The following is a 22,101-nucleotide window of genomic DNA, read 5'->3' as shown; positions in this document are numbered from 1 at the left end:
CCTTTTAGGAGAGCGATTTGATAAGGCCATGAGATCCGATCTCCGCCTCTCCCCCCCCCCACAACACATGAGACCCAGTCGAGGTCCCCTTAGGGTGAGCCGCTCCAAATTCCCTTCCTGGCTGGTAACCAGCCCTGGGTCGGGGGATTCCTGGCTCAGTGAGGGTGCTGGGGCTGACAGCCCCATCCCCGCCAACTGCAAGTGTTCGACAATGAGCTGTTCTGATGACTGTGGCTTCCATCACTTCCCTCTGACTTCTTGGAGCAATTTGGAAGTTTCTTTCAGTTTAGCCTGGGAAGGATTTGATTACTGAAAGCTCCATTACCGGTGTCTCTCCTAGCTGTGTGGGGTGGGAGGAAGGAATGCATCTCTGCTTTGAGGCACCCCTTGACCAGGCTTGCTTCTGGGGATTTTGCTGCATCTGCTCTTGGTCTACCACTAACCTGGGGTGAAGGATGAGGAGCCTGGAGCTCCTAGGCAGACCTGGCCAGGTTGGGCAAGGCCGAGGGAAAGACGCAGGGGCTCACATGGGGTGGGAAGAGGGGGCCCTTAGGCTGGGTGCCTCCACTCCACACTGGAGCCTTCTCAGGAGGACTGCCACCCTGTCCTCTGGCCCCGGACCCCAGCTGAGACCCCAGCCTTTATGGTCCAGTGTGCTCGAGCCAGGCTTCTTTTACACCTCCTCCAAGGGCTGGTGTCTGTTTCCAAGGACCCCTGAGTTTCGGCTTGGCTTTTGTTGTCAGGGGCTACTGCCCCTTTTGGGGTCACCAGACTCTTTGAGAAAGGGGCCGGAGCGGCCTGGCCAGAACTGTGGTGATATACAGCGGCGTCCCTCCGCTTTCTCTCCCCATCCATCTTGTGTGACTCCTTACTCTTCTTGGGACCCTCCTGGGACCCTCTCTGATCTGGGCATCGAAGGGGCTTCCCTCTGGCCCTTCCCCCCATTCACCTATCTTCCCTGAGGGCTCATCTCCCAGGGATTTTGCCTCCTTGTCTCATTGTTAGCTTAGGGGTCTTTGTAGCAAGGCTCCAGCATCCATCCTAGGGAGCAGTGTTTACTGCACCCCTCCACTGTACTTAAGCACATGCTGGGGGCAGTGGGCACTGTACTGACACATACTGGGGTGGGGAACTGGGCCAAGCACTTAGTTTTTGTCCCAAGGAGACTCCCCAGGACAGAGTGCTGGTACCTTCATTAATTGTTCTAAGGCCACTGGTCCCAGTAGGAGAGGTAATTCCTAGGCTAGTCTCACTACAGTGGAGGTGGAAACCCCCATCACCTCCAAGCAGAGCTCCCCGTCTCGGTCTCCACATTATGGAGAAATCTTGTTGTGCCCCACCACTTGCCTCCCCGGCTCTGGGACTGATCCTTGAAAGAAATGGCGTTGTCTAGTTCATTACCACCCTGGATGCCCCAGGGACCCCAGGGGGCCAGTATTCACAGAGCCGACCAACGTCCAAGTTCTTCCCTGCTCCCCCAGCTCAAAGCGCGTGTGGCTTGGGTGTGATGGGATGCTGAACTGGTGGGGCCGGGATGGAAGGAGTCTCTGGGGACCAGGGCACTGGGCAAGCCCCAGGATCGTGTGTGTCAGGGGCAGGCTGACCGTGATCTCCCCCCGCCATTCGCTTGCTTCCTGGGTCCCGTAGGGCAGTTCTGCACAGAGGACGTGGACGAGTGCCAGCTGCAGCCCAACGCCTGCCAAAACGGCGGCACCTGCACCAACCGCAACGGTGGCTACGGCTGCGTGTGTGTCAATGGCTGGAGCGGGGATGACTGTAGCGAGAACATCGACGACTGCGCCTTCGCCTCCTGCACCCTGGGGTCCACTTGCATCGACCGTGTGGCCTCCTTCTCCTGCACCTGCCCCGAAGGGAAGGCGGGTAAGTGTGGGGACCACCGGCAGTCCGGCTCATCAGGGCAGGGGGCGGGGACGGATCTCCCCATGGCAGCTGGAGGCTCCCGCCGCCCCCAAAGCCTCTGTCTCCATGCCAAACTGGAAAATCCAGCTCCTGGGTGACTCTTCCGGTTTGGTGGAACGCAAAACCAGCCCGCCACGGGATTCGATTCCCTTGCTTTCCCACGGCAGGACTGCTGGGCGCTCTGAAAGAGGTGTGCGAGGAGGCGGGTGGACGCTGCCCTGAAGAGAATGGGGGTCCTGGGGGAAAGTCCTCCCCCTTGGGGCTGTGCAGGAGAGAAGTAGGGTAGACCAAGGGAACCCTGAACCCCAGTGGCACTGGATTCCTTAGCCTCCCAGCCCCATCCACCTCTCCTTTCAGTTTATTTTGTGACTTCTCTTCCCCTGGAGGGCTCCTCCTCCCCCTGTCCACACTCACTGCTCTCCCCAAATAGCTGTCCACTGCACCCTGTGGGCCTGTCCCTCCAAAGAAGACCCTGGGCCATGGAGCACCGGGGCAGTCCTGTGGCAGTTGCCTGGCATGGCCCAGGGTTGGCCGCTTCCTGCAGTTCCCGTTAGGGCCTGCATCTCCAAAGGCACACCCAAGGAGAGCCCTCTTTGTGGGCCTCCAGCTTCACCCAGCCAGGTCTGGCACTGAGGAACTAGCCCAGGGGCTAGTTGGGGCTGCCAAGGAGCAGGGTTTGGGCCAGGACTCCCCCTCCCGCCTACTTCCTGGCCCTGCTCCACCTGGGGCATGGGCCTCTCCTGGAAAGCATTGTCACCTATGCTCCTCTGCCTGCCCACCCTCAGGCCTCCTGTGCCATCTGGACGACGCGTGCATCAACAACCCCTGCCATAAAGGGGCACTGTGTGATACCAACCCGCTGAATGGGCAGTACATCTGCACCTGCCCCCAGGGCTACAAGGGCGCTGCCTGCACGGACGACGTGGATGAATGTGCCATGGGTGAGCACGGGGGGCCAGAGTGGGCTCCCAGCAGGGGGTGGCTGTCGGGGGCTGATGAGTGTGTGCTTGGGGTCGGGGGCGGGAGGAGTGGACCGGCCCCGAGGGGAATGGGAGCGTGCTCTGGCAGGAGAATGGAGATTGGGTCCCGAGGTTGGTGGCGTCTCCTCCTGGGGGCTGGGCATGCACCCTGCTAGTGCATGTACTGTTGTTTCTGAGGAGACGGGTCGTGCCAGGATCTTGGCAGACACTCCTGAGCTTCCGGCCCAGATGTGGGCTCTGGCACCCACTCAGATCCCAGGCCCATGAACGGTGGCTGGGAAAGCCATCTCACTTTGGGAGGAAGGCCCAGGCAGAGCCCCTTGGGCGCATGGGAGGAACCCAGGGGCTCCTCCTTCCAGGGCCGCAGAGCCGTCCACCTGCTCACACTCTGCATGGCCCAGAGGCAGATCAGCCGGCCCGCCCGCCCAGCCCACCAGATACTGAATGTTGCTTGGACTCTTCTCAGCCAACAGTAACCCGTGTGAGCACGCGGGGAAGTGCGTGAACACCGAAGGTGCCTTCCATTGCGATTGCCTGAAAGGCTACGCGGGGCCGCGTTGCGAGATGGACATCAATGAGTGCCAATCGGACCCCTGCCAGAACGATGCCACCTGTCTGGATAAGATTGGGGGCTTCACATGCCTGTGCATGCCAGGTAACGGGGGTGTGAGCCTGCCCTCCCCCTGTCCATACCAGGGAACTGTCTGGCCCAACACAGCTGTGAACCGAAAGCTGGGCGATAATTGGGGTCTCCAGGTTGGATGGGGATGGAGGGAGGGAGGGAGGGAGAAGGAGCCCGAGGAGGAGGTGTTAGAAGCCATTGTTCTGATTTCTGAAGGCAGAGTCCTTTGCCTTAGCAAAGCAATTGCTCCCTGCCTCCACCAGCTGGTGGGGGGGCCCAGGCCCCCTTGCCAGAGTTGAGGTCAGCTCCTGACCCCTGGTGCTGTCCCAGCAGTGGAGGTCAGACCCTTGGCTGACCCTCAGTGGGCTTGTCCCCATCCCACCCTTCATCCCTGGTAGACCCTAGGGGTCTGGGCAATGGGTGTGGACCCCATTAGCCTGGTATGGACCACCCCTTCCCTGGTTCCCGGCCCTCCCATCCAGTCATCCCAGCACCATGGCAGAACTCTAGCAGCTCGTGGAGTTGGAATTGATCCCAGTCTGGGACGGGAGTTCGGAGACCCTGCCTTCCACCCTCACTCTCAGTATCCATGGCCTCCTGGAGGGAGAGGATAGGGAGGGAGGCACCAGATCTCCATCAGCCTGCAGGTGGACAGGCAGGCTGATGGCCTGGAGACCCTGCCCTCCCTTTCTGAGCCCCCTGTGGCCCGTCCGACCCAGGTTTCAAAGGCGTGCACTGTGAACTGGAGATCAACGAGTGTCAAAGCAACCCTTGTGTGAACAACGGGCAGTGTCTGGACAAAGTCAACCGCTTCCTGTGTGTCTGCCCTCCTGGTGAGTGACCCCTGCTCTCCCTGCTGCATCCCCCTACCCCCTCCAGTCCCCACCGGGCTTCACAATGCTCAGCAGCTTGGCAGCAGGGAGGGAGAAAGCAGGGGCCGGGGGGGCCGAGTGTGCTGCTGTGTGGGACGGGGGCTGAGTGGGCTTGGGGGCTTGGGGGAGGGGTTGGCGCTAAGAGTCCGTGCACAAAAAGGTGTGTCGTGGAGCTGAGTCTGTCTGCATGTGTCAGGGTAGGTTGCAGTACAGAGTTCACAGAAGACTAAATTCTGGGTTGGGGAAGCTCAGCACTGACCTAGCCCATTTCCCAGTTCCCCGGGGGTCCCACCACACCCTCCCGCAGCCCAGGGCTGCACATCGAGCCAGCAGGGGCCCCCCCAGGCGGGGCCACTCTGACTTAGTTTGGGTTCCTCCCTGCCCTTTCAGGCTTCACCGGCCCAGTGTGCCAGATTGATGTCGACGATTGCTCCAGCACCCCTTGCCTCAATGGGGCCAAGTGCATTGACCACCCCAATGGCTACGAGTGCCAGTGTGCTACCGGTGAGCCCTGCCCTGTCCTCCTCACATTTGGTGCCCACTGCTGCTGCTCTCTCCAAGGCCACGTGCCTGCTGGCCGCCCTTCTCAGGGGTCCCAGCCCACGGGAGCTGGTCCCGGTGGAGGGAGGATGGGAGAGGGCCATGTGGACAACAGTTCTGCCCCTCCAGCATGGGTACGATGTCCCACAGTCGGGCCTGGGAACAAGGAGGAGGGTCCCAGGTGTCCATCCTCCTCCCCCCTGCAACATTGTGGGTTTCAGCCTCTGAACCAAGCCCCTGTGCCCATGGCAAATATTGGGCGAGCCTGGGGCCGGGCTCTTGGTGGCGGGGGGGGGGGGCTTTTCTCAATGGGGAAGGGGCCCCGCCTGAGGGCAAGGCACTGCTCATTTCCCCCCGCATGTCCAACCCATCCTCCCTCTTCTCTTCCTGCCCGTCTCCTTCTGGGATGATTTGAGCTGTTCCCTCTGCTGCCAATCCCGACTCCCAGCACGTGGCCGCAGCCTCTGCGGCCACCTCCCAGCAGCTGTAGGCCATCCCTCCGGGCTTCCCCAGCCAGGCTTGAGCCTGCCGCCATCCCTGACAGCCCAGCTGGGAGCAGGTGGAGGAGGAGGAGTTGGGTGGGTGGATAGGAGGGAGGAGGGGGAGAAGGGGTATCCTGGCCACTGGGCTAATCCAGTGGAGGCCGCTGTGCAGGCTGGGGTGTCAACCAGCATCTGAGCCAGAGCCCAGGAGGGAGAAGCCGGGGGCGGGGGGCAGGGGTCTCAGGGGAGATCCTGGATGCTCTCCCCTGCCCCACCACCCCACCTCATCGCCAAGCAGACCAGGAGTAAGGGGTACCGCCGAGCTGGCAGAGGGTGAGATCAACGCCATATCTCTCCCTTGGGAGTGGGACTAGAGCCGAGCCAGCTGGGGCGGCACCCAGGGGACTGCCCCCTTCATCCCCCGACTCCCCGGGCCACAGGTCTGCAGTGGGAAGAGGAGGGACGTGGAGACTGTCTGAAGCCAGGGGATGGAGCATCCTCGCAACCGGGGCTGACCGTGCCCAGCCGACGGGCACGTGGCTTCTACCGACTCTCTTATTTTGTACTCTCACAAGCGCTTAGAACAATGCACTGCACACAGTAAGAGCTCAATAAATACCATCGATTGATTGATCGATGGCTGGTTGCTGCCCCTCTGACTGGCCCGGGCCTCTGGGCCACTTGGCTGGTAGGTTTCACAGGCCTGCTGTGCGAGGAGAACATTGACAACTGCAATCCCGACCCCTGCCACCACGGCCAGTGCCACGACGGGATCGACTCCTTCAGCTGCGCCTGCAGCCCCGGCTACATGGGTGCCATCTGCAGCGAGCAGATCGACGAGTGCCAGAGTGCCCCCTGCCTAAACGAGGGCCGCTGCATCGACCTGGTCAATGGCTACCAGTGCAACTGCCAGCCTGGCACCTCAGGTGCGCCCACCTTTGAGCTCTGGACATGCGTGCGCATGGGAGTGCTCGCATGCACCTTTCATTCATTCAGTCGTATTTACTGAGCACTTACAGTATGCAGAGTACTGCACTAAGTGCCTGGAAATTACAATTCAGCCATATAGAGGGGGATGGGGCAGCGGGGGCTCTTCCTCTCCTGTTTGTTCCCTGGAGGGTGGCAGTGACAGTTGGGAGGGGGAGTCGCTCGGGCGTGTTGGGGATGAGTTCAGACTGGAACTCTCCCCGGGCACCCTAAGCGAGAGGGCGAGCACGTTTGGTCTAGCCCAACCCTTTCCTATTTGGGGCCGCTGTCATCTGCTCCCCCGGCCTCCCTGGTATCCATGACCAAGGTGGCCCAAGCTCTTTAACATCAAGCCCTGATCCTCTCCAGGCCCACATGGGACCCAGGGGCTGTGGCGGACCTATTATATCGCTAAGGAAGCCAAGGCCCAAAGCCACGATGGACCTGGTGCCAGGCGGCCAGGGCCCGAGTCAGGAGTCGAGCACGGAGCTACTGAGCCAGCATAGGCTCAGGTCTCTGGGTTGCGCTGGCTCTCGGTGGCACCCGGAACCTCTTCCTTCTGGGCGTGTTTCCTCGGAGGGCCCTCTCTGGGCAGCCCTGATGCGGCTCTGGTTTCTCTCTTGGCAGGGGTGAACTGTGAGATCAATTTTGACGACTGTGTGAGTAACCCCTGTGTTCACGGCACCTGTGTGGATGGAATTAACCGCTTCAGCTGCATCTGCTCGCCGGGATTCACAGGTAGCAGTCGCTCCAGAGAGTCAGGGCTCTCGGTTGGACCAGGCAAGCGTCTCTGCAGGAAGGGGGCTGGCAGGTGGGGGCTGGCAGGGTGCTTCCTGGAGGCAAATCCCCTTCCCACTTGCCATCCCCTGGTGGTTTCCAGGGGTCCTTTGAGCCATGACTTGACAATAATAATAGTAGTGATGATAATGATGATCTTTATGGTATTTGTTAAACACTTACTGTGTGCCAAGCGTAGTACCAAACGTTGTGATAAATACAAGATTATCAGGTTGTACGTAGTCCCTGTTCCACATGGGGCTCACAACTAAGGCTAGAGAGCAGCATGGCCTAGTGGAAAGAGCACAGTCTGTAAGTCAGGAGACCTGGGTTCTAGTCCTGACCCCACCACATGTATGCTGTATGACCTTGGGCAAGTCAGTTTTCTCATCTGTAGAATAAGAATTCTGTATCCACTCTCCCTTCACCTTGGATTGTGAGCTCCATGTTGGACAGGGATTGTGTCCAATCTGATTATCTGTTATCGACTCCAGGGCTGCACACCGTGCTTAGCACATAGCAAGTGCTTAACAAATAGCACAGTTGTTATTATCGTATGTCTCCCAGGGCAATGCTCCCAGCATCGTGCTCCCCGCCCAGTACTCTCAGGGCAATGCTACCATGACGGTGCGCCCCGCATGATGATCCCAACATGGGGCAGTGCCGCACATAGGTGGAGTGAGTAGAAATCTGGGAAGGGGCGGCTGCCGAGCAGACCCCGTGGAGGCAGGGAGGGAACAGGGAAGCCTCCTTCCATGAACCTCTGCTGGCTCTCCTCCTGGGTCACAGCTGAGCCGGGAGCAGGCTGCCATCACCCTCTGGCCACAGCCGGCCGGCCTGGGCTGGAGATGTCGGGGTGGAATCCAGAGAGTGACCGCAATCCCATCCCTCTGTGCAGGCCCGCGGTGTCGGGTGGACGTGGATGAGTGTGCCTCAAATCCGTGCCGGCCGGGCGCCACGTGCATCAACAACGTGAATGGCTTCCGCTGCGTCTGCCCCGAGGGGCCGCACTCCCCCGGTTGCTACGCCCCCGTGAACGAGTGTCTCAGCAACCCCTGTGTCCACGGCAACTGCACCGGCGGTGCTGGCGGGTGAGTGCCGCCCCTTCAGTGGCGGGCCCCCACTGTCTCTGCACTCCGCCCACCTGTGTACTCTGGGCTTGGCCGGCTGGGCCTCCAGCTCCCTCTTCGGCACCCGTGGGACCTGGGCCCAGGGCAGATGGAGGCAAATTTGGCTGGGTGGGAGGAGAGCTGGGCCCCAAGGGTTGACTTGGGCTAGTACACCCTGGGAACCTGCCAGTGGCGGAGCGTTGACCCCTGGGGGCCTGGTGGGGGACCCTGGACACCCAGTCCCGCTGCTGGACAAGGCAGCCTTGTGGGTTGATGGAGGGGCAGTGGAGTTCTGGGGGTCTCAATCAATCAATCAATCGTACTAAGCGCTTGGGAAGTACAAGTTGGCAACATATAGAGACGGTCCCTACCCAACAGTGGGCTCACAATCTAGAAGACTGTCTTGAGTTGAAGCCTCCGATTCCCAGAGCTCAAAGTGGACCTCGAGTCCTGCTTCAGTGCTTAGGATCTGCTTCAGAGATCCAGCCTCTCCAGGTGGGGTCATTTGTGCCTCCCTTATCCCCTCTCCCTAGTAGGTTTCTGGGAGGCAGATTGTGGAAGGAGGAAACTAGGGAGGGGATCGGGAAAAGGGAAGATGTATTTCTGGAGCTGTGGCCCTCAGCCCCTCCCATCCCCAGGGCTTTGAAACCATCCCCAGTGGCAGCTTTCTGTCCCTTCCTTAAAAACCCCCACATCCCTCCCTCCACCCTCCACAGCCTCTGGGCTCCACCTTAAATCCTCCGTGCCATGCCCCTTGCCCCTTTAGCCTTGGGTGCCTGTGCACCTTTTAGCTGGACCAGGGGACAGCAGATGGGCAGCACCAGGCTGGGGGACAGCAGAAGCCCAACACTAGGCCCCAGGGACAGCAGACTCCTGGCATCGGGCCCTGGGCCCCTCAGGCATCAAGTCCACATTGGGGGCGTCGGTTTTGTTGGTTTCAGCACAGGCGAGGGAGCAGCACTTGGTCTGGCTCCCCCAAGGAGAACCATCCCACCCCCGGAATTTCCCGCATGAGGCGAGCGTGGGAATATCCAGGAGGGGAAGCAGGCTGGCCGCCCCTGAGCCCAAGGCAATGGGATGCCTCCTGCCTCCCTGGGACCCAAGCTCCCTCTTATGCTGGGCCATGGACCTGCTCTTGTCACTCTGCCTGGGCCGCAGGACTGGGGCGCATTTGGTTTGCTGGCATTGTGGCATAGTGGATAGAGTCTGGGCCTGAGAGTCAGAAAGTCATGAGTTCTAATCCTGGCTCTGCCACTTGTCTGCTGTGTGACCTTGGGCAAATCACTTCACTTCTCTACATCCTCAGTTACCTCATCTGTTAAATGGAGATTGAGACTGTAAACCCCACTTGGGGCAGGGACTGCGTCCAACCCGATTTGCTTGTATCCACCCCAGCGCTTGGTACAGTGCTTGGCACATAGTAAGCGCTTAACAAATACCACAATTGTTATTATAATTATTAGGTACAAGTGCCTCTGTGAAGCAGGCTGGGCCGGGACCAACTGTGACATGGACAGGAACGCGTGTGCATCAGCGCCCTGTCGGAATGGGGGAACCTGTGACCACTTAGCCCATGGTTACAGGTGCACCTGCACCCAGGGCTTCAAAGGTGATTTGGTGGGCCCTGCCTCTCCCTATTTCCCCTCACCACCCATGTAGCTTGGGGGGTCCTGCTCGCACTCTGGGAGACTAAGGTCCTGCTGGGGTGGTGGTCCTGGCCTCCTTTCCCATTGGCTATTCTCTTGCCCCATCCACTGGCAGGCTGTGTGCCTATACCAACTGGCCTTGACCTAGGTGGTTCTGGCAGAGGGTTGGGACTGTCCAGCAGCCTGGTCCCCGCGGGCCTCCTGAGTGGCCGTTTGGGGCCCAGGAGGTGAGGCTGCAGCCTCCCACTAGCGACAGCTCACCATCAGCGTCACTCTGGTCCCTGGAAAGACCCGGTTCCGGGTAGAATGTGATGGCATGAGGAGGCCCCCCCCCCCACCCAGAAACTCCCTGTATTCCCTCTTTCTCCAGGGCCCAATTGTCAGATCAACATCGACGAGTGTGCTTCCAATCCCTGCCTGAACCAGGGGACCTGCCAAGATGCAGTGAATGGCTATACGTGCCACTGTGGGCTACCCTATACAGGTACGCCCCTCTGCCCCACTGGGCTGCCCATGCAGGGCCATGTGTGCTCACAAAGTGCTGAGAGGAGGGACCCTGACCCACAGGGCTCACTTAGTGTGCTCCCAAGGCCAAACGAAAGGAAGTGGTCACAGATTTCACATCAGGAGAGATTTTGGAGGGACCCCCTGCCTGTCAGGGGCATAAACTCTAGAATGGGCTTCAGGGAGAGCCTGAAGCCTCCGCCCCAGGAGTCTGTAAGGAAGAAACAGGTCCCTCTTGTCCTGGGCGGGTTAGTCATTCCTCTGTCTGGAGGCAGGGGGCTGGACTGGAAGACTCCTGAGGTCTTCACCAGCCTGGGCATCTGGGAATCACTTTCAAATTTGTGTTTGTTGATGGTAGTTTTGCTTTCCCCAAAATGACCTTAGAGGAAAATTTCGTATCTCAGTCAGCCCCCAGAAGCAAATTTTGGGGGTGAGTTTGATTCTCATCTGCTCTGGCCTGTGAAGTTCTGCATTTCAGGCTTGGGGAAATCTGGGTCATCAGAGGAAGGATCTCTGCAAGGAGAATCTCCAGAGCATCTGGGCTCTCCCAGAAAGGCGGCGCTGGCGATCCCACAGGGAGTCAGGGAGGGAGGCCTCTGCGGGGCCTCTGGCCTCTCCCTTAGCATGGCTCTGAGGCTTAGGGCCTGGAGCCTTGGTTGCCAGGGTGGGAAGGGAAGGTTGGCTAGGCGACCTAGGTCGGGACCACAGCTGTTTCAGGAACACTCTTCCCTTCAGCCACCTGGTGTCCCCTGGCAGAGGTAGGGTGAGGTGGGGCCTTTAGCCCATCTGGAACTCCTTGGGGAAAGGATGGTGAGGCTGGTTGGTGAGGGTCAGAGAGAGAGCACCCAGACTTCTCAAGGTCCCTCAAGAGATTGGAGGTGATGGCTCAGTCCCTCTCTGGAGACTCTAAGCCAAGAGCTGGGGCCTTCCCCAGCCCAGGCCCACGGAAGGGCAGGGATGTGGCCTGCTTGATTACGGTGGCAGAGCTGGCCCAGATCTCCGCCCACGGTGCCGCGGCCAACGGAGGGAAGCCTCCCCACGTGGCCATCTGCACCGTTTGCTCTCCCAAGGAAAGAACTGCCAGACTGTGCTGGCCCCCTGTGCCCCCAACCCATGTGAGAACGCAGCCATCTGCCAGGAGTCTCCCGACTTCCAGAGCTACACCTGTCTTTGTGCCCCTGGCTGGAAAGGTGAGCGGGGGCACGGGTGGGACTGGGGTGGGGAGGAGTATCCATCACTCCTCTGCTCCTTGCTGGGCCACAAACCCGAGGGATAGAGCTAGAAGCTGCATCTGAGACCTGCAAGGCTCAGGGGTCCTTGGGGGCAGGATCTGTGATGCCCACTGTTGGGTAGGGACTGTCTCTATATGTTGCCAACTTGTACTTCCCAAGCGCTTAGTACAGTGCTCTGCACAGAGTAAGCGCTCAATAAATACGATTGATGATGATGATGCAGACACACCTGGTGGTCTGAGCAACTGATCATCCCATGGGGATGTCCTGGAACCCTCAAAGGCAACCAGTCACCCTTCTCTTCCCAAAAAATGAGGAGGGAAAGGCCAATCCAAGGAGTCCATGGGGCCTGGCAGAGAGAACCAGGGGCTGGGAGTAGGGACACCCAGGCTCCGATCCCTGCTTTGCCCTTGGCCTGCAGGGTGACTTTGGGCCAGTCTAACACCTCTGAGCCCCAGCTTCCTCAGATGTTAAGGAGGAGAGAGGGGACTCCCTGAGTGTCTAGTGTCCCTGTGACCCCCCTCATCAGCCCAGGCAAGATGGGCCATGGTGCCAGCTTCTTCTTCCTGTACCCAGCTGGCCAGAAGGAGCCAGGGCAGAGGAGGAATAGGTGGCTGGGCTCCCTTGTTAGAGACTGCTCCCCCAAAGTCCCAAACTCCTCCACGGAGGAGGGGGAGAAGGGAGGAAGGGAAGGCTTGGGTCCAAGCCCCGTCATCTCTGTAACAGGTCAGCGGTGCACAAAAGACATTGATGAGTGCCTGGCCAGGCCTTGCCTGCACGGCGGCCTCTGCCACAACACACCAGGGGGCTACATGTGCGACTGTCTCCCAGGCTTCAGTGGTGTGGACTGCGAGGAGGACATCGATGACTGCCAAGCCAGTGAGTAGCCCATTGGCTCTGGGTCTGTGTGGTCCCTGTCCTCACCCTCGCCCCATCCTCCACCAAAGGGAGGAGGAGGGCGGGAAAGAAGAGGAAGCAGGCAAACTTTGTGGTCATCTTCCATGGGACAGATGGTTTGGGTTAGTAAAGCCCAGGAAGTGCGCAGGCTGGGTGTTCTGTGGGTCTCGCAGCCACGCGGGACCGGACAGTCTGTCAGGGGAGTTTGAAACTGGGTGGTCTGCCAGCAGAGTGCAGGGACGAATGGTATGCCTGGAGAGTGCAGGCCCGGGAGCCACCATCTGGGAGAGCCAAGAAGGAGTCTGTCCCTGTTCCGGATTGACTGACTGACTGCCTGCGTGTCCTTCGGGCCAGTGCCCGGTTCCTCCCCGAGGCTGGCCCCCCGGGGAGGGATGGAAGGCGACCAATGAATGGGTGTTCCTGGGGGTGGCCAGTGGGACCCAGCAGTGCTGGGAGCTTCAGGCTCCCTGGCCTCTGGTGGTGGGGAAGCTGTGGTTCCCCTGCCCTAAGGTCAGGAGTTGGGAATTCTTTCCCATTTATCCCACAAGTGGGAATATGCGGCGTGCTAGCGGAAGACCCTAGTCCCCCAGTCCTGACTGGCATTACCAAATCCCAAGACCCTGCTTGTTTGGTGTGCAGGGTGCAGCACAGCACCCATTCCAGTAGTGTCAAGCAGGTGTCCAGCAGGTACTCAGAGACCCCAAGGGAAGGTGGGAAGAGAGCCAAGCTTTGCAGAGCCCAGTCCCTGCGCTCTCCGCCACCTGCCCAGAGAGATCATGCCATGCCCAAGAGCCGTGTGTCGGGTGCCCTCACAGATCCTTGCCAGAATGGCGCTACCTGTGTGGACGAGGTCAATGCCTTCTCCTGCCTCTGCCGGCCGGGTTTCCACGGGGACAAGTGTCAGACGGACGTGGACGAGTGCCTGAGTGAGCCGTGCGCCAACGGCGGCCTCTGCACCGACTATGTCAACAGCTACACCTGCCGGTGCCAGCCTGGGTTCGATGGCCCTCACTGCCAGCACAACATTGACGAGTGCACTGACAGGTGAGGGCCAGCCCCTACCTCCTGCCCCCCCCCGACTTGCTCAAGTATCTGGCAGACATGACCACCTCTTCTTAGGAGAAACCTTCATCTGCCTCTCTGGTCTCTGTGTACTCCCGCTGAGAGTCTGCCTTATCTCTGCACCAAATACGATTGAATGAATGAACTAAAGGCTCCGGCTGAGGGCAGAATCCGGGGGTGAGGGGGATGTCTTCAGCCTCTCACTCTCCCACTCCATGTATCCATTCCCCATCCATCTGTCCTCCCCACTCCAGCAAGCATGGAGAAGGGAAAATTAGGGATTTGGAATGGGAGGGGTAAGTGAAGTCAAGGATGGAGAAGAGAAAGGATGGAGAAGAGGGATGTGAGGTGGTCTATCCCTAACCATGAGGACTGCTGATGTTCAGGATGACCATTGGCTCCCAGGTGAAGGGTTGGATCTCAGGTTTTAGGGGTCAGGGGCGGGCCCTTGGCAGTCAGCGTGATCAGCTGCTCGGCAAGAGCCAGCAGTGTCCCTGATTTCCCCGTGTTCACTCCTCTCCCAGCTCCTGCTTCAACGGCGGCACCTGCCTGGACGGGATCGGGACCTTCACCTGCCAGTGCCCAGTGGGCTTCTCCGGCCCCTTCTGCCTGCAGGAGACCAACGAGTGTGAGTCACACCCGTGCCTGAACCAGGGGACCTGTGTGGATGGACCGGGCACCTACCGCTGCAGCTGCCCCTTGGGCTACACTGGGACCAACTGCCAGGTACCGGCCACAGCCGACAAGAACCCCACTTAGCATGCCTAGGCCTGGGACAACACAGGCCCCGGTCAACACGTCCGGGCCTCGGCTGACACGGGCCCTGCTCGGCGTTCTCAGGCCATGGTCGCCCAAAGCGAAGGGCTTGAGCTGAGACCCCGGTGGGAAAAGGAATGTCTCTATCTGTTGCCAAATTGTACTTTCCAAGTGCTTAGTACAGTGCTCTGCACACAGTAAGCGCTCAATAAATATAATTGAATGAATGAATGACTCTGGCCAGCCGGAATGTCCCCAGCTCCTGAGGAAACATGAATGGCCATGGTCACGAGGCTGCTTCTGGGAAGTAGGGATAGGCAAAGGTGTGCACAAGCAATGGAGACAAGACTGGGGGATCGGGGGTCGGGGGAGTGAGATCCGGCCTGGGCGTAAGGGAGACGAATCGGGCAGCGCAGAGCCAGGCCCAGCAGATCAGCCCCTCCGAGAGCCACGTTGGCAGCTGAGCGGGCATGCCGGTGGCCACCTACAGCCTTCCATGCTGCTGGGGGCAGGCATTGGTGGGGCTGAGCCCCCCTCCCTCGGGTTTGGGAGGCTTTGGCCCACTCCTCGCCAGGTGACTTCGGTTGCCGAGATCCTCGACCAAGAGGATCGGAGAGCTGAGGGGCGGCTGAGGTGAAGGTGCATCTCTTCCAGACCCTGGTGAACCTGTGCAGCCGGGCTCCTTGCAAGAACAAAGGCACCTGCACCCAGAGGAACACTGAGACCGTGTGCCTGTGCCCCTCAGGCTGGGCGGGGGCCTACTGTGATGTGCCCAACGTTTCCTGTGCAGTGGCTGCCTCCCGCAGGGGTGAGCCTGGTGCCACAAGCCCCTTCTCTCTGCTCTCCACTGCCACCACCCTCTCCCCTCCCCTGCCGCCACCCTCTGCTCTCCCCTGCCGCCGCCCTCTGCTCTCCACTGCCACGACCCTCTGTTCTCCTTTGCTGCCACCCTCTACTCTCCACTGCCGCTGCCATCTTCTCTCCAGTGCCCTCTGCCTCTGCTGCTACTTCCCTCTGCTGTCCGCTGCTGCTGCCTTCTGCTCTCCATTGCCAGCGCCCTGTTCTCCACTGCCACTGCTTCTCTTCGCTCTCTGCTACTGCTGCTGTTTCTGCTGCTACTGCTGCTGCTGCTGCTTTCTGTTCCAGGGAGTTGGGGGAGTTGGCAGCAGGGAGAAGCACAGCAGGAACCAGAGGTGGTGAGGCCACGGGGAGAGGGGAATGTGGCAGAAACCCTGGGTCCTGGGGCTCATCTCTGGGGTTCCCAGCTTGCAACCCCTTGGGAAGGTGCTTCTGCATTAAACTGGTGTTTCCCGAAACCCATGAAGGTGAGGGGGTGGTTCTGGGGCCATGGTGATGGGAGTAGCAGCTGTAGAAGTTGATCCTGGAATCTATCCCTGGCCCCGGGAGTCGGCTCCAGTGACCTTTCTGGTGTCTACATCTCCTCGCAGGTGTGGCCGTGGATCGCCTGTGTCAGCACTCTGGCACCTGTATCGACACGGGCAGCACACACCGCTGTCAGTGCCCTCTGGGCTACACCGGCAGCTACTGTGAGGATCAGCTGGATGAGTGTGTCCCCAATCCCTGCCAGCATGGAGCCACCTGCAGGGGCTACGTGGGTGGCTACGAGTGTGCGGTGAGTGGGCAGAGCACTGGGCAGCTCCTGGGGGCCAGCTGATACCATGGAGGGGTGGGGAGGGTCATGGCTCAGGGCCCAGTGCTACTCTGGCTGGCTTGCTCCCACGATGCCTTGGAGGCTGGCTGGCCCAGAGGGGTAGGGTAGGGCAGGGCTGCCTGGCCCTCCTGTGAGTGCCCAGTGAGCTGGGCGAGGGGCCGGGCGGAGGGAAGGGCTGACTCTCCAACGAGATGGTTTTCTGGCCCCTCCGGGTAGGCCACTTTGAGATGGGAGAACCAGACGCGTTTGGGAGCTTCAGGGAACCCTGAGCCCAAGAGTTGGGTTGGCCCCGACAATGGGTGAGGCCTTCTGGCCTGCTAGCAACCTTGCCCCTCCTGACTGGTGGCCTGACTTCTTCTTCTCTTGGTGGGCTTCCCCGACAGTGTGTGCCAGGCTATGAGGGGGTCAACTGCGAGTATGATGTGGACGAGTGCCAGTTCCAGCCTTGTCAGAATGGGGGCACCTGCATCGACCTGGTGAACCACTACAAGTGCTCCTGCCCTCCGGGCACCCGAGGTATAAACCTGACCATCCTGTTTGCGGCTCCCAGCCTGGCCCCGGGCTCCAGAGACCGAGAGCTACTGCCAGCACAGTTGGTGTGCCAGAGCCAAGCCCGGGGCTGTAGGGGCTTGAGGAGCACAGTGGCCTCTGTGGAGGATCCAGACCCCTTCTTGTTCCGCTTGTGACACTGCTGTGGCCTCAGCCTGCTCTGGCCGTGCCCCTCCAGTCTTGCCATCCTCGAGGATGGTGTTGTGCGCATGATCCCAGTTCATCCTGGGCCCACACAGAGCAGAGGTCTTAGGGTGGAACATTGTCACCCTGGGGGTGACTGTCCCGGAGGATGGGACATCAGCACCCCAGCCTGAGCCTGGCTGGCCGACCCCGGCCCTGGGCTTCGAGGTGTCCATCAGACACCGGCTGGGTAGCTAGCTGAGGCTGGAGAGCATTTCCCACCCCCTGCCCACTGCCCCCTCACCTACCCAGCACCATCTCTGCCTCAGACAATTCCCTCTCCTCCACTGCAGCCACCATCCCACCTCTGATCCTCGGTCTGATTTCATTCTGTCTTCTTATGGGCTGGGATTCTTCTCCCTCTTAGGCCACAGGGTAGGTCTCCCTTGCCACTTCTTTTCCCCCAGGATGCCTAGTCCTGCTCCCCTGCCCCCACCAGGGGAGGAAGGGGTCAGTTGGGTGTGGTGCAGTCTGCAACTGGGTCCAGGGCAGAGGGAGGAATCAGGGTGCAACCGAGGGACTGACACAGGTTCCCTGAGCCCAGGGAAGAGGCAGCTGGAGGGTCAGGTGGGTCAGGCTTGGCAGTGCCCTCCCTCGTTTCTCCCTGAAACTCAGAAAGGGTGCCCTGAGAAGGGTCAGGAAACTGTGTCGATGGGTAGAGAGGGTGCCGTGCCAAGGAAGTTGAAGCAACTCTACCCTCTCTTCGAGTTTAGGGGCAAGGCTGGGCCTGGCTGGAGGGGTCACTCTGAAGGAAACAACCTGGAGGGAAACTGTAGAGGAACCTATAGGGATCCCTGTGGGTCATCTGGGCAGCCTCAGACCCCTGGGGAATACTCTGCACCCTTCTCTGAGAGAGAGAGAGAGAGAGTGTGTGTGTTTGTGTGTGTCCGCATGTGTGCGTTGGTGTGTGACTCATCTGCCTTCACAGGCCTTCTGTGCGAAGAGAACGTGGACGACTGTGCCGCAGACGCAGGGGGGCCCCGCTGCCTCCATGGGGGCCAGTGCGTGGACCAGATCGGAGGCTTCAGCTGCCACTGCCTGCCAGGCTTTGCAGGCCAGCGGTGCGAGGGGGACATCAACGAGTGCCTCTCTAGCCCTTGCCATGCTGAAGGCAGCCTGGACTGCATCCAGCTCACCAATGACTACAAGTGCTCCTGCCGGAGTGCCTTCACCGGTACGAGCGCCCCGCCACCCTCACCCTGCTCCCCCAGGCCTCGCCCCTCACCCCTGGTGGCAGTAGACCTAGCTGCCCAGGGCCTGCAGCCACACATTTGCCAACTCCGCTGTCCTTCCATGGGTCCTGCCCATCCAGTGCTCCAGACCTTGAGCCGTAGCCAGCGGGCTTCGGCCTCCATGTCCTCTCCCTTTTCTGCCCCTTCAGGCCGCCGCTGTGAGATCTTCATGGATGTGTGTCCCCAGATGCCGTGTCTGAACGGAGGCACCTGCATGGGCGCCAGGCACATGCCTGATGGTTTCCTTTGCCTCTGCCCCCCGGTAAGGGCCCCGCCCGGGGATGGGACGAGTCAGGGAGCCGTAGGGCCATGGTGGGGGGTTGGGGTGGGAGGGTCTCCTCTCTCCCTCCCCGTCCACCGAGACCTCCACCTTCTCTGGCCAGTCCAGCCCAGGCTCCATGGGGCCGACCAGACTCTGAGCTTGCAGGCAGGCTCCTTGTTCTGGAGCTGATGGGAGATCGGGGGGACACAGGGCCCACGAGGATGTGGGCATGCCGAAGAGGGGCCCCAAGAAGGGCCGTGGCCACCAGTTCTCTTTCTCTGCCCTCAGGGCTTCTCAGGGATGAGGTGCGAGAGCTCCTGTGGCCAAGTGAAGTGCAAGAAGGGGGAGCAGTGCGTGCAGACCGGCGCGGGGCCTCGCTGCTTCTGCCCCCGGCCCCAGGACTGCGCTCCCGCTTGTGCCAGCGGCCCCTGCCAGCACGGCGGCACCTGCCACCCTCAGCGCCAGCCTCCTTACTACAGTTGCCGCTGCCCCACGCCATTCCGCGGTGGCCAGTGTGAGCTGATGGCGGCTCCCACTAGCGCTCCCACATGCCTGCGCCAGAACTGTGCTGACAAAGCCCGGGACGGCATCTGCGATGAGGATTGTAACAGTCACGCCTGCCAGTGGGACGGGGGCGACTGCTCGCTCACGGTGCCGGACCCCTGGGTCAACTGCTCCTCCCCTCTGCCCTGCTGGGACCACATCAATGGCCGCTGCGACGAGCTGTGCAACACAGCCGAGTGCCTCTTTGACAACTTTGAGTGCCAAGGTCCCAGCCGGGCGTGCAAGTAAGAGCGCGTGCCACGGGGCCCCCGGCACTAACCCTGGCCTCCCTGCTCCTGCTGTTGACTGCTGCTTCCCTGAGCCACACACCCCTCGATACCCCCGCTGCTCACTGGGCACTTGGCCTCTGCCCACTCATCCTCTCCCCAGGATGTTACTCTGGGAAGTCACATAAACCTCCCCCAAGGCAGCTTCCCACCCTACCCTGGAGAAGCAGCGTGGCTCAGTGGAAACAGCACGGGCTTTGGAGTCAGAGGTCATGGGTTCCAATCCGGACTCCACCAATTGTCAGCTGTGTGACTTTGGGCAAGTCACTTAACTTCTCTGTGCCTCATTTACCTCATTTGTAAAATGGGGATTAAGACTGTGAGCCCCTCATGGGACAACCTGATCACTTTGTAACCTCCCCAGCGCTTAGAACAGTGCTTTGCACATAGTAAGCGCTCAACAAATACCATTATTATTATTATTATTATTATTATCATTATTATTATTATTATTACAACCCCAGCCTGCCCTCCTGTGGGTTGGACAGAGTGGTTTGGGCCCCTCTTGCCTGCGCTCTTTGCAAAAGCCAGCGGGAGGGTCCAATCAAGTGAGAGTCCTCCCCCTCGTGCCCAGGCCCTGAAACAGAGTGGAGGATGTTGGGGTGGGGGGCTGCTTTCAACCTCAAGGCCAGGCCCCCAGACTCCCGGAAGCACTGGGTAATAATAATGATGGCATTTGTTAAGCGCTTACTATGTGCTAAGCACTGGGGAGGATACAAGGTAATCAGGTTGTCCCACATGGGGCTAACAGTCTTAATCCCCACTTTCCAGATGAGGTAACTGAGGCACAGAGAAGTTAAGTGACTTGTCCAAAGTCACACAGCAGACAAGTGGTGGAGCGGGGATTAGAACCCATGACCTCTGACTTCTAAGCCCATGCTCTTTCCACTGAGCCACACTGCTTCGCAAGGTAGCGCAGCTGGCTCCCAGCTCTGCCCCCGCTGAATGGTCACTTCCCTCAGCACGCACAGCCCTGGAGCCAGCTTTGCTACGACGCCAGAGATCTCCAGAGCTTGGATGATCGAGGAAGGGAAGGACAGCTTGGGCAGAGACAGGGCTGAGGACTCCGGCGTTCTTGTCCCCAGCTAATGTTGCTCCAGGAAAGCTGGAGAAAATTTTTCTGGGGACCGGGTTGAACAGAGGTTTTCTAGAGGAATGTGATACTATTCTCCCTGCATGAGTGGACTTAAGAGTCCCACGCACCCTGGGGCAGGCCTTCCCTAGCCCTCCCATCTCTACCTCACTGTTCACTGGCACCCCTGATGATGGAGACAATGGATTCAGTTGTGCCGTGGGTCGGCAGGCTTGGCCAGCTTTCCTGGAAGGGACTCTGGAAGTTCCCTCTGCCTCCTTCCACAGTGATCCAGAGTGGTTCTTGGTAGGCTAGGGGTGCTGGCTGATCAGGGATGCCTTCAGGCAGCGATTGGGCTGGGGGATTCCTGGCCTGAGGAGTTTGGGTCTGTGACTTCACCCCCTGTCCACTACAGGTATGACAAGTACTGTGCCGACCACTTCAATGATGCCCACTGTGACCAGGGCTGCAACAGCGAGGAATGCGCCTGGGACGGGCTGGACTGTGCCACCGGGCAGCCGGAGAACCTGGCCGAGGGGACTCTGGTCATTGTGGTGCTGCTGCCCCCCGAACAGCTCCTACGGGATGCCCGCAGCTTCCTGAGGGCTCTGGGCACGCTGCTGCACACCAACCTGCGCATCAAGCAGGATGCCCAGGGTGCCCTCATGGTCTTCCCCTACTACGGCGAGAAGACAGCAGCCTCGAGAGGGTTGGCCCGCACCCAGCGAGCCCTCCCCCGGGAGAGCGAGGAGGAAGTGGCCGGGTGCGTGGCATCAGTGGTCCGTTCTCCGACCGAGGTCTCCCGGGGCAGCCGAGGAGCTCCCGGGATGCACCCGGAGGCTGCTGCTGCAAGCTCAGATTGTCCACCGGGGCGGGGGCTGACCCGGGGCGGGCCTATACCTGGAGCTCAGGCTCCGCTGTGCCAGGAGGCCAGGGAATCCCGGGTTTGGGAATGAGGGCGAGGGCCCTGGAGCCTTGCCTCCTCCGAGGGTAAGGGGCGGCGGTGGGCACAGGGAGCCTTTCTGGTGACCCCCAGCCTCTCTCTCCCGGTGACCCCAGCTCCAAGGTCTACTTGGAAATCGACAATCGCCAGTGCGCCCAAGCCTCAGACCAGTGCTTCAAGACCACAGATGCTGCTGCGGCCCTCCTGGCATCACAGGCTATCCAGGGCACCCTGTCCTACCCACTTGTATCTGTCCTGAGTAAGTGGCTCAGGGCTGGGGCGCGGTCAGGGAGGGGAGGGGAGCCCCGGGTCCTCTTCCCTGTCCTGGGCTGAGCCACCGGGCCGTTGGACTCCGCAGGTGAGCCGCAGAGTCCAGAGCAAACCCAGCTGCTCTACCTGCTGGCCGTGGCCATCGTGGTTGTCCTCTTCGTCCTGTTACTGGGGGTCATCGTGGCCAAGCGGAAGCGGAAGCACGGCTCTCTCTGGCTCCCTGAAGGCTTTGTCCTGCGCCGCGACTCCAGCAATCACAAGCGTCGCGAGCCTGTTGGGGAAGATGCGGTGGGACTCAAGTAAGGGTACTCAAGGCTTCCCAGCCGGACCCTACGGCCTCTGGGCTGTGCCTGCTGGGGGGCCCCTCTCCTCCGGTCCCTCGGGCTGCCCTGCCACGGTCGGGGAGAGGCATTGGCCGCTGTCTCACACCGCTGCCTCCCCTGGTCTTCCCCTGCCAGGAACCTGTCGGTGCCGGTTCCGGAAGGGAGCTTGATTGACTCCGGCCCTGGCCAGCGTTGGCTGAGTGACAGGGGACCCCAGTCCAAGAGGGTCAAGGTAAGAAGCTGCCAGTGCCAGTGCATCAACCGGTGGGCAGTCAGTCCCTGGAGCCTCTCCTCAGGTCTCCCCGGGCTGTGGGCAGAGGGGTTGAGACCATGAGACCACCCCCAGAAGATCAGAGTGGACCTGCACCTCTCTTTGGGAAGGGACCAGAATCCCCCCTCC

At 60.4% G+C, this 22,101-nt stretch overlaps 1 protein-coding gene across 1 annotated transcript in view; it reads left to right on the top strand.

Moving 5' to 3' along the window:
* Nucleotides 1-22,101, top strand: part of NOTCH2 (notch receptor 2) — an 87,503-nt gene that overhangs the window by 57,813 nt on the left and 7,589 nt on the right. The window contains exons 6-29 of the mRNA XM_038757680.1: nt 1,648-1,881; nt 2,706-2,861; nt 3,367-3,555; nt 4,242-4,355; nt 4,785-4,898; nt 6,109-6,342; nt 7,010-7,120; nt 8,058-8,250; nt 9,732-9,877; nt 10,285-10,398; nt 11,489-11,608; nt 12,377-12,529; nt 13,363-13,591; nt 14,134-14,335; nt 15,020-15,173; nt 15,814-15,998; nt 16,421-16,553; nt 17,698-17,943; nt 18,151-18,263; nt 18,552-19,051; nt 20,581-20,928; nt 21,225-21,367; nt 21,467-21,677; nt 21,837-21,933. Of these exons, the coding sequence (XP_038613608.1) occupies nt 1,648-1,881; nt 2,706-2,861; nt 3,367-3,555; nt 4,242-4,355; nt 4,785-4,898; nt 6,109-6,342; nt 7,010-7,120; nt 8,058-8,250; nt 9,732-9,877; nt 10,285-10,398; nt 11,489-11,608; nt 12,377-12,529; nt 13,363-13,591; nt 14,134-14,335; nt 15,020-15,173; nt 15,814-15,998; nt 16,421-16,553; nt 17,698-17,943; nt 18,151-18,263; nt 18,552-19,051; nt 20,581-20,928; nt 21,225-21,367; nt 21,467-21,677; nt 21,837-21,933 (4,439 nt within the window). The remainder of the gene's footprint in view (nt 1-1,647; nt 1,882-2,705; nt 2,862-3,366; nt 3,556-4,241; nt 4,356-4,784; nt 4,899-6,108; nt 6,343-7,009; nt 7,121-8,057; nt 8,251-9,731; nt 9,878-10,284; nt 10,399-11,488; nt 11,609-12,376; nt 12,530-13,362; nt 13,592-14,133; nt 14,336-15,019; nt 15,174-15,813; nt 15,999-16,420; nt 16,554-17,697; nt 17,944-18,150; nt 18,264-18,551; nt 19,052-20,580; nt 20,929-21,224; nt 21,368-21,466; nt 21,678-21,836; nt 21,934-22,101) is intronic.

Source organism: Tachyglossus aculeatus, chromosome 16 (assembly GCF_015852505.1).
Source record: "Tachyglossus aculeatus isolate mTacAcu1 chromosome 16, mTacAcu1.pri, whole genome shotgun sequence".
NCBI classification, from domain to species: Eukaryota; Metazoa; Chordata; class Mammalia; order Monotremata; family Tachyglossidae; genus Tachyglossus; species Tachyglossus aculeatus.
The sequence above is the reverse complement of the archived record's forward strand: the minus strand, read 5'-3'. Positions and strand labels throughout refer to the sequence as shown.